Here is a 12079-nt window from a genome sequence, read left to right as displayed (position 1 = left end):
TTCACATTTAAGGATAACTGGTTATCCTGGTTTTGAGCAAGAACAGAGCCAGATTTTAGATGGAAAGTCTTTCGGAGTCCTTTTGAAAGATGGGAGGGAGGGTGTGGACCTGATGAATACAGGTAAGGAGTTGCAGGCCTTGGCAACCTTGTACAAGTACAGACAAGGGCCAGCAGACTTGATAGGTTTGTAGACAGACAGGAGTTTTTTGTCATTAGCTTGCAGTGACTGACTGGAGCTTAGTTGTGTAGAATGCTTTTATTGGCATGTTCGAAAAGGGGTATCTGCTGCAGATTTAGCAGCTTTGCTATAGCATTGTTCAAATTTCAATTTTTGTGAGTCTGGGGGTTAGTAATGATAGAAGTACCATAAAGAAGAGCGGGGGAGAAGCTAGTAGTGGCAAGACCATCCCGGTAAGCAAATGTAAAAATAAAATAAGTGTAGTTTTAGTTGTCAGTGAGAGTTTTGGGCTCTGTAAAGCATCCCTATATTTTGTGTTTTTCTTATTCTGTTCTGTTTGTGTAGGTCGAATGTAAGATTATCATCCACTGTCAGAGACTAGTTTGCCATTCTTTCTCAGTTTGTTGTTGGTATCTATATAGGCTAGAAGGGCAGTGCTAGTACTGTGGGAAGGACGGAAGTTCTGTCGTGTAGGTGATAGGAGGAGTTCCTGCAGGAGATAGTCCAGCAATTGTTTTTGAATACATTTTTAAAGTATTTTGGTGAGGGGAGATAAGATTGCTATCGGTCTAAAGTTATAAATGTCTGTTGAATTACCTCCTTTGTGCAGAGGGATAATGTGGGACTTTTTCAAGAGACAGGGAATGAGGGATTCCCAGACTGACCTATTTGAAAGAGGTTAAGCAATGCTATTGGCTGCTATTTTTAGGTATCCACTTTGAAGATCATCAACTGAAGAAGAGCACTGTTTAAGTTTAAGAGCATTTTCATATAGGATGTCGGCACAGGTCTGAAAGTGGATATGGTGATTTGTGGCTGTTGGGCATGGTTGGGATTAGATGTGGAGGAAGCCTTGGTCAAAGGTACTATACTGTCTGTAAATTAAGACTTGTTTTGCAGTTTTGAGTGGTGAGTTATAAGGAGAGGGGTTGGGGTTTCATTTTTGGCCAGGATGTACGATTTCTTTAATTGATGTCCAGCGTAAGTTATTACAGCATTGTATTTTGTCTACAATTATTTGCTTTTTACTACGATTGTAAAGCATTCTGAAGTTTTCAAGATATTGATGTGTTTTATATTTTTGACGTTCTTTTTGTGCTTTTTTACTATCCTGCATTAACATTCTACTCTTGGATAGGCATTTTGCATTATTTTTCAGCCTCATTATTCTAGGAGGTGAAGGCTGTTTAGGATACTTAGAAAAGTTGTACTAAATTGTAATAGAGCATCATCTAAGGGGCATATTTTTAGGAAGTTCCAATTAATAGATGATAGTGTAGTAATGAACATTTCTGGGTTAAACTTGAAAGGTTACATGCTATTATATAAATATGTTGTTTAACTCAATGTGTGAGATGTCTGATCATACAGATTGGGAGATGTTCACTGAGATTGTCTGACATTGTACCTCTGGAGTATTTGCTGGTGTCTGATACTAGGATCTAGTCTAATACAGAGTTGGATGCTTGCTATAATGTGTGGGGCTATTGTTTAGTTGCGTGCAACCATGTAAGTTTTTATGCCAGCTGTAGGGGAGTTAGTTTGTCCAACCAACTGACATTCACATCACCGAGTAGTATTTTTTTCTTGTGGAAATTTTAAGGATATCCAGTGTAGGATATCTTCCAGTATAGCTGTGTTGTCACCAGGATGGATATAATGCATATTTGTTTATAATTGTTTATTTTTGTTTATAATTGTTTATTGTGAGGACAGCAGTAAGAAGCTCTACTGAACTGAATTTTGGTGTTGGTTTGCTGTTAGGAAAGCGTGGTAGGTATTTGGAAATATTAAATCTGTACCACCAGCTTTCCTCTTTATACAGCCATTACGTGTAGCAGGAGGTGTAACTTCATAGTCATTTATGCTGGGTTTAAGCCAACTTTCACTTACAGCGAGAATATCAGGTTTATGTTGGGTAATCCAGGCATGTATTTCAGCAGTTTTATTTTATTTCTTATACTTCTCTAACATTTATTGCAGCAAAAATGAGATAACCAAGGTTTGGGATTGACTGTTGTTGGGTTACAGAAGTATGTGGGACAGAAGTATATTTGTGTTCATTGTCAAAGGTAGGGCCAGGATTAGGGTGAATATCTTCTCCTTGAAGAATTTTAGCATAGTGGGGAAAGATGCATAGTTGTTTTCTGGAGAGGATTCTTGGACTTAATTTTGTTTTGGTTTGAGTTGAAGTGCAGTTAATATATTTGGAATAAAGATGAGGGTCAGTATATTAAATAGGTTTGGTACAATGTGTGGAGAGTGTGTAAAGAGGAAGTATGGACATATGAGTCATGGTAGGGTCATAGATGGTACATTAGGAGGAGAAGAATAGAGGCCAAGCTGAAGAGTAGCATAATTAAGTACAGGAATCTGTATTTTATAGATGTCAGGTAGCGGGTAAGTAGCAAAGAATAAGGAAACAAGAAGTTGCAGGGCAGTAGGAGATTCAGGGATGGTGGATTCTGAAAGGTGGAATAGGATAGTTATGGAGAGAATTATTGTCTATAAAAGTAGAGTGGTAGGTTGTCCTACTATCTTCTCTGGAATATAAGAAATAGAGTGGTATTAAAGCCTAAAGTATAATGATGTGGTCAAAATAAGAAAAACGAGGGTTTATTTGGGAAAAGAAAAAGATGCAATGTGGAACAGATAAGTACAATTAGGGAGGGCTGTGATTTATAAATGGGTGCAAAGAAGTACGGGAGGGAGAAAGTTGGGTTTTGGAATGAGAGTCACATGTAAAATGAGCATGTAGACAGTGTAACAGGGGGATGGGAATTGGGGGTAGGGAGCGAAGCTGACTGGGCCTCCCACCCTCAGATCAATTTATAACTCAGAACAATCACTTTAGATAGTCTGAACAAAGCAAGTAACAAAGACATGCAAGTAAATAGATTTTCTTTCATTTCCTGAGACTAAATACATGGCATATGCAGTTTAGTCTGCTAGTCTAGCAAAAAGGGACTGTGGCCAACTTAGTAAGGGCCCTACTATTTCACATAGCAGGCATGTATTTAGCTGATTAAAGTTAATACACAGCAAGTTTTTGATGGTAAATATGCTTACATGAAACAATAACAAAAGTCTCAGTAAACTTGTAGGTATTTGGCTTTGTGACAGAGCTGCAATATCGAGGTCAGGTGCAGTGACCACAGGCTATGAAACAATGACAAAAGCCACAGTAATGTAATGTAACAATATGGCTCTGTTCATAAGAATAAATGCTCTCACCTCATGTACGTTTATACCCAAAGTAACTATTAAATTGTCCCGCACTTCATACCTGTCCATGTCTGTCTTTTTAATTTTGAATCATTACCACATACTTCTGTTTTTCATTTTCTTCTGCCACCTTTTGCCTTCTTTTACTTTCTCTGCTTGTTTTTTTTCCCCATCTCACTGCTATTCTTCAGGACTGATTCTGCATCCTGCTTTTATATTTTTCCCATAATGCCCCCCACTCCCCCTAGGAAACATCTCCTTCATTTTCTGCCCCACTATGCATCACCCGTTTAAGACAACCCTCCCCAACTCAGGGGTTGTAATTGCACATCCATCGTTTGCTGACTCATCTCCATCAAACAGATTTTTTTGAAACCTCTCCTCAGCTCCCTGCACACATTCTGTGGTCTTGATATTTGCTTTCTCCTTAATTTCTTTTATACCACTCCATTATCATCTCTCTCCACCTGCTTCCTTATTTCTGTGGGCTGCCTGTACAACTGGAATGCAAACAGGAAGTGTTCCTGCAAAATGGATCCCACTCGCAACAAAGACAAGTAGGGGAAGTTTCCCGATGCCCTGGGTAGTAGGATAAATACCAGCTTGAGTCTGCCCTGGGTAGTAGGATAAATACCAGCTTGAGTCTCCCCTGAAAAGAGGATACTAGCCTAGTGGGACTCCCCTGAAAGGAGGATACTAGCCTAGTGGGACAAACCAGGTCAAGAAAGAATAAATAGGTAAATAAATAACGTAACAAATTCTTCTTTGTTCCTCTTTATCTTCTTTGTCTTGCTCTGCATTGCAGTTGATTCCTTCCTTTTTATGTAAATTGTTACATCACCTCTTTACCCTTTTGTCTTTAATTATGCACCCTGCAAGTACCTACCAGTGTTCTTTGCTCTTGACTTCCTCTTTCCTTGTTTCTCTATCCGGCTTTTTCCCTTTGCACTCTTTGGCTCTGCTAGTGCTTTTTTTTTTCCCTGCCCCATCTCAGCTGAAATGCACACCAGAATGACTGTGATTTTATAGTCCCTGCTTTAACACTTCTCAATGACAACTGAGATGGAAGCTCTCCCTGATGTACAGGTTTTCTTTTTCCACATAGTTCCCAGTTAGGGTTGCCACCTTTTCAAATGGCCAAAATGGGACATTTTCAGGACAAACATCAGATTTTACAGGCCAACACATACCCACAGTCAGTACAAAGGATAAAACCTAACCTTTTTGCCTAAATAAAAGCTTATTCTTGTAGCATTTTAATTGCTTATTCTGTTTCTTATAACATTTAGGTATTTTAGATACAGAATAACTGTTTTATGCAACTATTACCTAAAATATAGGAAATAATTTTGTCATAAATCTCAGGACATTTGCCATTTTTTAAATATTTTGTCAGGACACAACTGCCCAAAGAGGGACTGTCCCTCGCAAAGTGGGACTGGTGGTAACCCTATTCCCAGTGTCCCATTACTCTGTACCTCTGCTCCTTCCCAGATTCCTTGCAACAGCTGTTTTACTGGTCAGTCCAGTCATCCCTGGCACTGCTGATGTTTGGTACCAGTAGAACTTGAGAAAGTTAACGTGCTTCCTACCTCTATGCACCTGAGAATCCACATCTGTGCTTGCCTTACTTCCTCTCCCTTAGCACCTTCTGAAGCTCATTTGTACCCAGAAAGAACAATTATTTATTTATTTATTTATTTATTTATTTTACATTTGTTGACCGGGATGGTCCGACTGGATACATGTCCATTTTCAGCGGAGGCCCGGGGAGAAAAGCTCCACAGAGAAAGATACAATACAATAAAAATATAGGTAAAAATAAGTTTACAAATTACAAAGTTGTTTAAGATACTAGTTACAAAATATTAAAGATTCATAGTTAGGCTGTTATTAGCCTTAGTACAGAAAAATTGCAACTCTGAGTATGCCAATGCATCTCAAGACATTATAGTAACTATGTACAGAGTCAGAACATTACCTTGCAGGAGTTCAGAGGGATGAAAAAGAAGCTGCTTGCTATTATAGAACAAGATAGGATTAATGTTCAGATAGTATAGGAATTTGAAGTAACCCAATATTTCAATTAATGTAGGATATGCTGTACTGACAGGAGCCTAGTCCGGGTTTACACATGGACATAGCCAATGTGTCTTAAGGAATTGGGTGAGATGTTTTTTAAATTGAGATAGTGAATTAGTGAGTCTTAGGTTATTAGGTAGAGAGTTCCAAGTCTTGCCTATAGAATTGGCATAGAGAGCATCCCCTCCCTTGTTGTTGGATTTGATGGTTTGGACCAGTAGTCTTTTTGAGGAGCGAAGAGTACATAGGTTGGAGTAAGGGGTCAGTAGATTATGTAGTGAGGGGGTTCTGTCTGGTTCCTTAATGATTTTGTAAGCTTCAGAGAGTTGGTTAAGTTTGAGAATATTAGGTAGTTCTAACCAGTCAAGTTTCTTTAGGTTAATACAGTGATGGGTTCTATAGGGGGCACCTGTTACAAATCTGGCAATGTGATTATAAGTCACGGAGAGTTTATTAATGTCACCTATATTGAGGAATGAGAATACAGGAGAGGCATACAGAAGTGTGGAGAGAAGATGGGTTCGTGCAATAGTTAGTTTGGCTTTGGGGGTGAGGAAGTTTTTAAGTCTATACAAGGATCCTAGTTTCTTATTGACAGTCTTTATTGTTTGACTGATATGCAAGTTAAATTTAAGTTTGTTGTCAATAGTGACTCCTAATAGTTTAGTGTTGGTGTCAGGCTCGATTATGGTACCATTATTAGACTGAACGAAGAAGATGCTATTATTAGCTAGTGGGGAGTCTTGTGCTGGAGTTGGAGCTGAGGTGGGAAAGAATAATAATAGCTTAGTTTTTTTAGGATTAAGGATGAGATTCCTGTCTGATAGCCATTTTTCAATTGTAGCAAAGCATTGTTGTGTCATAACTTGTAAATCAGGAAGAGTGATATTTGAACAGATAAGGGTGGAGTCGCTCATGCATTGGATACATGTGGCTTGAGGGATAGTTGAGTGGAGTTCATTTATAAACACGGAGAAGAGAAGGGGACCTAGTATGGAGCCTTGGGGAACTCCTATGGTATTAGGTAAAGGTTGAGAGAGCTTATTTTGCCATAGGACTGCCTGTTGCCTTCCAGAGAGGTAGGCATGGAACCAGTTGAGAGCTGAATTATTGAAGTGGAATAACAATACATGTGGGTGCAGCCTACCAGTGTGTGACCACTTATGACGCAACTTGTTGTGCCCTGGTTTGAATTAACTCTGGAAATGTCTCCCCTCCCACTAGTCTAATTGTGTTACCCTGCTTCCTACCTATTCCCTTTTAGACTGAATTCCTGGTACTAGACCCCCCCCCCCACCTTTTGTTGACCAAGTCTTTTGCTCCTTCCCCTTCCCAGAAACTATATGATGCACCCTCCACTTGGATAGGTAAACTTCCTCTCCCCTATGACTTGTTCTTGCCATCCCTCACTCAGTACTCTCTTCTGTATCCCTTTTGGCAATTGCTGCAGTGTCATGTCCACCCCCCCCCCCCCTGAGGCTGTAAATGCTGACCAAGCACTTATGGACTTTGCTGAAATCTGATCCACAATCTGATGCATATTACCAGAGGGACAAATGTTCTACATCTAGAGCCATGACATCTCATAATTAACCAGTGCTAACTGCAGTTCCCTTTTCCTTGACCTTTCACTGTGACACTGCATCGAGATTGTCCATGTTTTTTAAAATGATAGATGTTTGTCTTAGTCTGATTCTCTAGTTCGGAGCCCACTAGGATTGTGGATAAACTAGGATCCATTGCTGGATTTGAGTGTTTCCTTTCAAATGCCGGTTTCTGGGCACTGAGGCCAGAGAAGCTGTTGGTCATAGGTCTTCGTTATGAAATTGGTATATATTCTTCTCCGGCCTTCATAGATAACCTGTATGACTAAAACCACTATAAAATAAAAGTAGTTTAAATATATTCTTTTAACTGCCAGAAGGGAGAATATATGTTTTGTAGTTACGATGGCCAGTTGGGTGCCCATTAAGAATTCTTCAAAAAATCCCTCATACTTATTACACAAAGTGCTTTGTGTTTATTACAAAGCAGTGCTAATATGAAGAACACTACCAGGCCACTTCATAATGTGGACACATTGAATCCCCCAGTGTCAAAGCTCACTGTTCCCCATACCCAAAATAGTCATGGTCCCAGAGTTTTCTTGTGTCTAGCGTGTCTGAAAAGCATTTCTTACAAATTACAGGACTGATCCTGGCATTAATTTCTTTCAGTGCCAACCTGTGGACACCTTGCTCAGGCTCCAGTATCCTTTATGGGTAATTATTTGTTCCAGGCACACTGTCTTCAAGACCTTGAAATGTCCTTGAAATATAGGACAAGAAACATTAGTCTACTATGGTGTATATTCTCTTGCTGTTAGCTTGTGTTCAGTTACTGTTCTTGTATATTGTTAGTAACAGTTTTTTTTTTTATTACAATGCATGTAATTTAATTTGTCTTTGCTTCTAGCTTGGGGCACGAATGAAAATGGTTCTTCAAATCAGTCCGTTTACCTAATATAAGTTAATAACAAAACAGAATAACTGAACTGAATGTCTGTTTCTTGATTTAAATGTCAGGAATGCAGTTGGTTCTGAAGTATACCCCCCCAAAAACAAAACATCCACACAAGCCGTCTACCTGTTTGTCCTAACAGTAGATCCCAGACAAAGAGTGAGATGAAAACACATATCTGGTACAGTCTGTGGATGCGTTTTAATTTTCTAGGTTCTTGGTCCTTTATCAATATTCACGTGAACTCTTGCTATGTTGAGTTTTCTACAATCCTGATAGCTCAACAGAGCTGCTAAAGTTCTGCAAACCTGCCATGCTTACACTGCTTGCTAAAAACTAAATTAACATTTTACACACTAAACACATGAAACATAATCTGACACCAGAAATACTGTAACCAAACTAAAACAAACTTCTAATCCAAGTTCTGCACTAAGTAAAATAAAATGTGTAAAAAAAATTAAAATGGAATGCGTTTTCTATTCACTGTTTTTTAAACAATAAATTGAATTTTACATACACAAAATCCCTATTCTAACTCCCACAAAAACTGCAGTGCCCCCTTAACACTGACCAGAGGTATTCGACTTTTTTTGGGGGGGGGGTATTGATTCTGTCTGAACTATCTAGAAGTAAACCAAACAAAATGTAACTTAACTAAATGAATTTTAAAATTAAAAAAAAAATCAAATTCAGAACTATTGTAGAACACTCCATTTTTGTGTGCGTGTAATTTTTAAATACATATATATATATATATATTTATAAATTTATTCAAGCTACCTAAGGTCTTTTGTAGTAAATTGTTGCCCATTGTAGTCAGGAGTAAGCATTTAATATAAAACAGGGGTTGGGAGGGTGGTGTAATGGTTAAGGTGTTTGCCTTACAAACACAAGATGCAGGGTTTGAGTCCCACAAGGGATAATTGGCTAAGCTTAAAATGTCTCGCAAGGGCAGTTAGCTTAGTACTAACCTATGAACCTATGAACTGAAAATGGATAAATGCAATACATTTGAGTCTTGTTTGTGTGATTTATAGGAAATATTTTCTGCAGTAGGATTAGGGAACTATACACTTAACTTGTGGCTTCAACACTTAACATGAAATGTTAAAAACCTGCATGCATCACACATCAAAGGGACATGTATTTCGGGTGTGGGAGTATCCACAGCCAGTCATTATCCATGGTTATTTCGGGTGTGGGTGTATCCACAGCCAGTCATTATCCATGGTTATTTCGGGTGTGGGTGTATCCACAGCCAGTCATTATCCATGGTTATTTCGGGTGTGGGTGTATCCGCAGCCAGTCATTATCCATGGTTATTGCGGGTGTGGGTGTATCCACAGCCAGTCATTATCCATGGTTATTGCGGGTGTGGGTGTATCCACAGCCAGTCATTATCCATGGTTATTGCGGTGGTGTATCCACAGCCAGTCATTATCCATGGTTATTGCGGGTGTGGGTGTATCCACAGCCAGTCATTATCCATGGTTATTGCGGGTGTGGGAGTATCCACAACCAGTCATTATCCATGGTTATTTCGGGTGTGGGAGTATCCACAGCCAGTCATTATCCATGGTTATTTCGGGTGTGGGAGTATCCACAGCCAGTCATTATCCATGGTTATTTCGGGTGTGGGAGTATCCACAGCCAGTCATTATCCATGGTTATTTCGGGTGTGGGAGTATCCACAGCCAGTCATTATCCATGGTTATTTCGGGTGTGGGTGTATCCGCAGCCAGTCATTATCCATGGTTATTTTGGGTGTGGGTGTATCCGCAGCCAGTCATTATCCATGGTTATTTTGGGTGTGGGTGTATCCGCAGCCAGTCATTATCCATGGTTATTTTGGGTGTGGGTGTATCCGCAGCCAGTCATTATCCATGGTTATTTTGGGTGTGGGTGTATCCGCAGCCAGTCATTATCCATGGTTATTTTGGGTGTGGGTGTATCCGCAGCCAGTCTTTATCCATGGTTATTTTGGGTGTGGGTGTATCCGCAGCCAGTCATTATCCATGGTTATTTTGGGTGTGGGTGTATCCGCCAGTCATTATCCATGGTTATTTTGGGTGTGGGTGTATCCGCAGCCAGTCATTATCCATGGTTATTTCGGGTGTGGGTGTATCCGCAGCCAGTCATTATCCATGGTTATTTCGGGTGTGGGTGTATCCGCAGCCAGTCATTATCCATGGTTATTTCGGTGGGTGTATCCGCAGCCAGTCATTATCCATGGTTATTTCGGGTGTGGGTGTATCCGCAGCCAGTCATTATCCATGGTTATTTCGGGTGTGGGTGTATCCGCAGCCAGTCATTATCCATGGTTATTTCGGGTGTGGGTGTATCCGCAGCCAGTCATTATCCATGGTTATTTCGGGTGTGGGTGTATCCGCAGCCAGTCATTATCCATGGTTATTTCGGGTGTGGGTGTATCCGCAGCCAGTCATTACACATGGTTATTTCGGGTGTGGGGTGTATCCACAGCCAGTCATTACACGTGGTTATTTCGGGTGTGGGGTGTATCCACAGCCAATCATTACACGTGGTTATTTCGGGTGTGGGGTGTATCCACAGCCAGTCATTACACGTGGTTATTTCGGGTGTGGGTGTATCCACAGCCAGTCATTATCCGTGGTTATTTCGGGTGTGGGTGTATCCACAGCCAGTCATTATCCGTGGTTATTTCGGGTGTGGGTGTATCCACAGCCAGTCATTATCCATGGTTATTTCGGGTGTGGGTGTATCCACAGCCAGTCATTATCAGTGGTTATTTCGGGTGTGGGTGTATCCACAGCCAGTCATTATCCATGGTTTCTGATTACCTACCATTCTCTTCTGGTGTATTTTGTCTTTATGTACTATAACTAAGATAATAAACCATTATAACCGTAATCTTTTGGAAGGATTCCTTTTTAATCCTATGGTTTGTAATTGTTTTGATTTGCAGGGTATACCATCCCAGTGGATCAACTTTTTGTATTTATTAAGAAGGACGTGACAATTACATCTGCAGGTCTTGAAGGAGAAATGACAGTACAGAAACATCAGGTTCCAGACAGCAGAATTAAAAGTAAGTGCAATTGTAGATAATTTACTTTTTCATCTTGTCCTGCATGTTGCTATGAACAAATTAAGAAATCGTAGGATGCAGAGGGTGAAAGCATCCCAGCTTTAAACAGTAGATACAGATGGATAGGGGCATTTTCTGAAATATGTGCAGTTTAACAGGCTTACAAAGACTGCTGTTTGAACCTTTTACCGTCTGAATGTGGTGAGATACGTTTATCATGTGTAGCAGAGGCTGAAGTAAAGGGTGGATACTGATGAGTAGAATAACAACAGTTGGGACTAATGGACAGAACAGCATTATTGTAGTGATGAATGCTGCGGGAGGTCAGTACTACAGAACATGGTGTGGTACTGAAGGCTGGGGAGAGCAGTACTGCAAAACATGGTGTGGTACTGAAGGCTGGGGGTGAGCACTACTACAGAACGTGGTGTGGTACTGAATGCTGAGGGAGGTCAGTACTACAGAACATTTTGTGGTACTGAAGGCTTGGGTGAGCAGTACTACAGAACATCTTGTGGTACTGAAGGCTGGGGGTGTGCAGTACTACAGAACATGGTGTGGTACTGAAGGCTGGGAGTGAGCAGTACTGCAGAACATGGTCTGTTACTGAAGGCTGGAAGGTGAGCAGTACTACAGAACATGTTGTGGTACTGAAGACTGGGGGTAAAGCAGTACTGCAGAACATGTAGTGCTGAAGGCTGGGGGTGAGGAGCACAGAAGAATGTGCTGTAGCAATGAATGCCAGAGCTTTATCAAATGGGAGAAGCCTGAGCAGAAAGGACAATGACTGGAAGACACTGAGGAAAAGAAGATTTGTTATACAGCTTGTAGCATTGCTAGAATTGCTAGTGTTCTGTCATACTGTTGGACAAATTGAACTGGCGAAGTCATTTGGGGATTGAATGGCTGCTCCTAACTTGCAGTCACCTGCAGACTTTGTCAGAACCCTTTGGCATTGGCTTTTACTTCAGAAAAATAGGAAAGGTCTCAATACTGAGCCCTTGGGAACTTTACTGCTGACTG

The 12079-nt window shown here is 40.4% G+C and overlaps 1 protein-coding gene across 1 annotated transcript in view; it reads left to right on the top strand.

The window, feature by feature from the left end:
• The window catches only part of LOC122798694 (zinc finger protein 836-like), a 173322-nt gene that overhangs the window by 110827 nt on the left and 50416 nt on the right, over positions 1 to 12079 (top strand). The window contains exon 3 of the mRNA XM_044067790.1: positions 10934 to 11056. Within this exon, the coding sequence (XP_043923725.1) occupies positions 10934 to 11056 (123 nt within the window). The remainder of the gene's footprint in view (positions 1 to 10933; positions 11057 to 12079) is intronic.

Source organism: Protopterus annectens, chromosome 3.part1 (genome assembly GCF_019279795.1).
Source record: "Protopterus annectens isolate FY-2018-M chromosome 3.part1, PAN1.0, whole genome shotgun sequence".
Lineage (NCBI taxonomy): Eukaryota > Metazoa > Chordata > Ceratodontiformes > Protopteridae > Protopterus > Protopterus annectens.
This window is presented reverse-complemented; position numbering and strand designations above follow the sequence as displayed.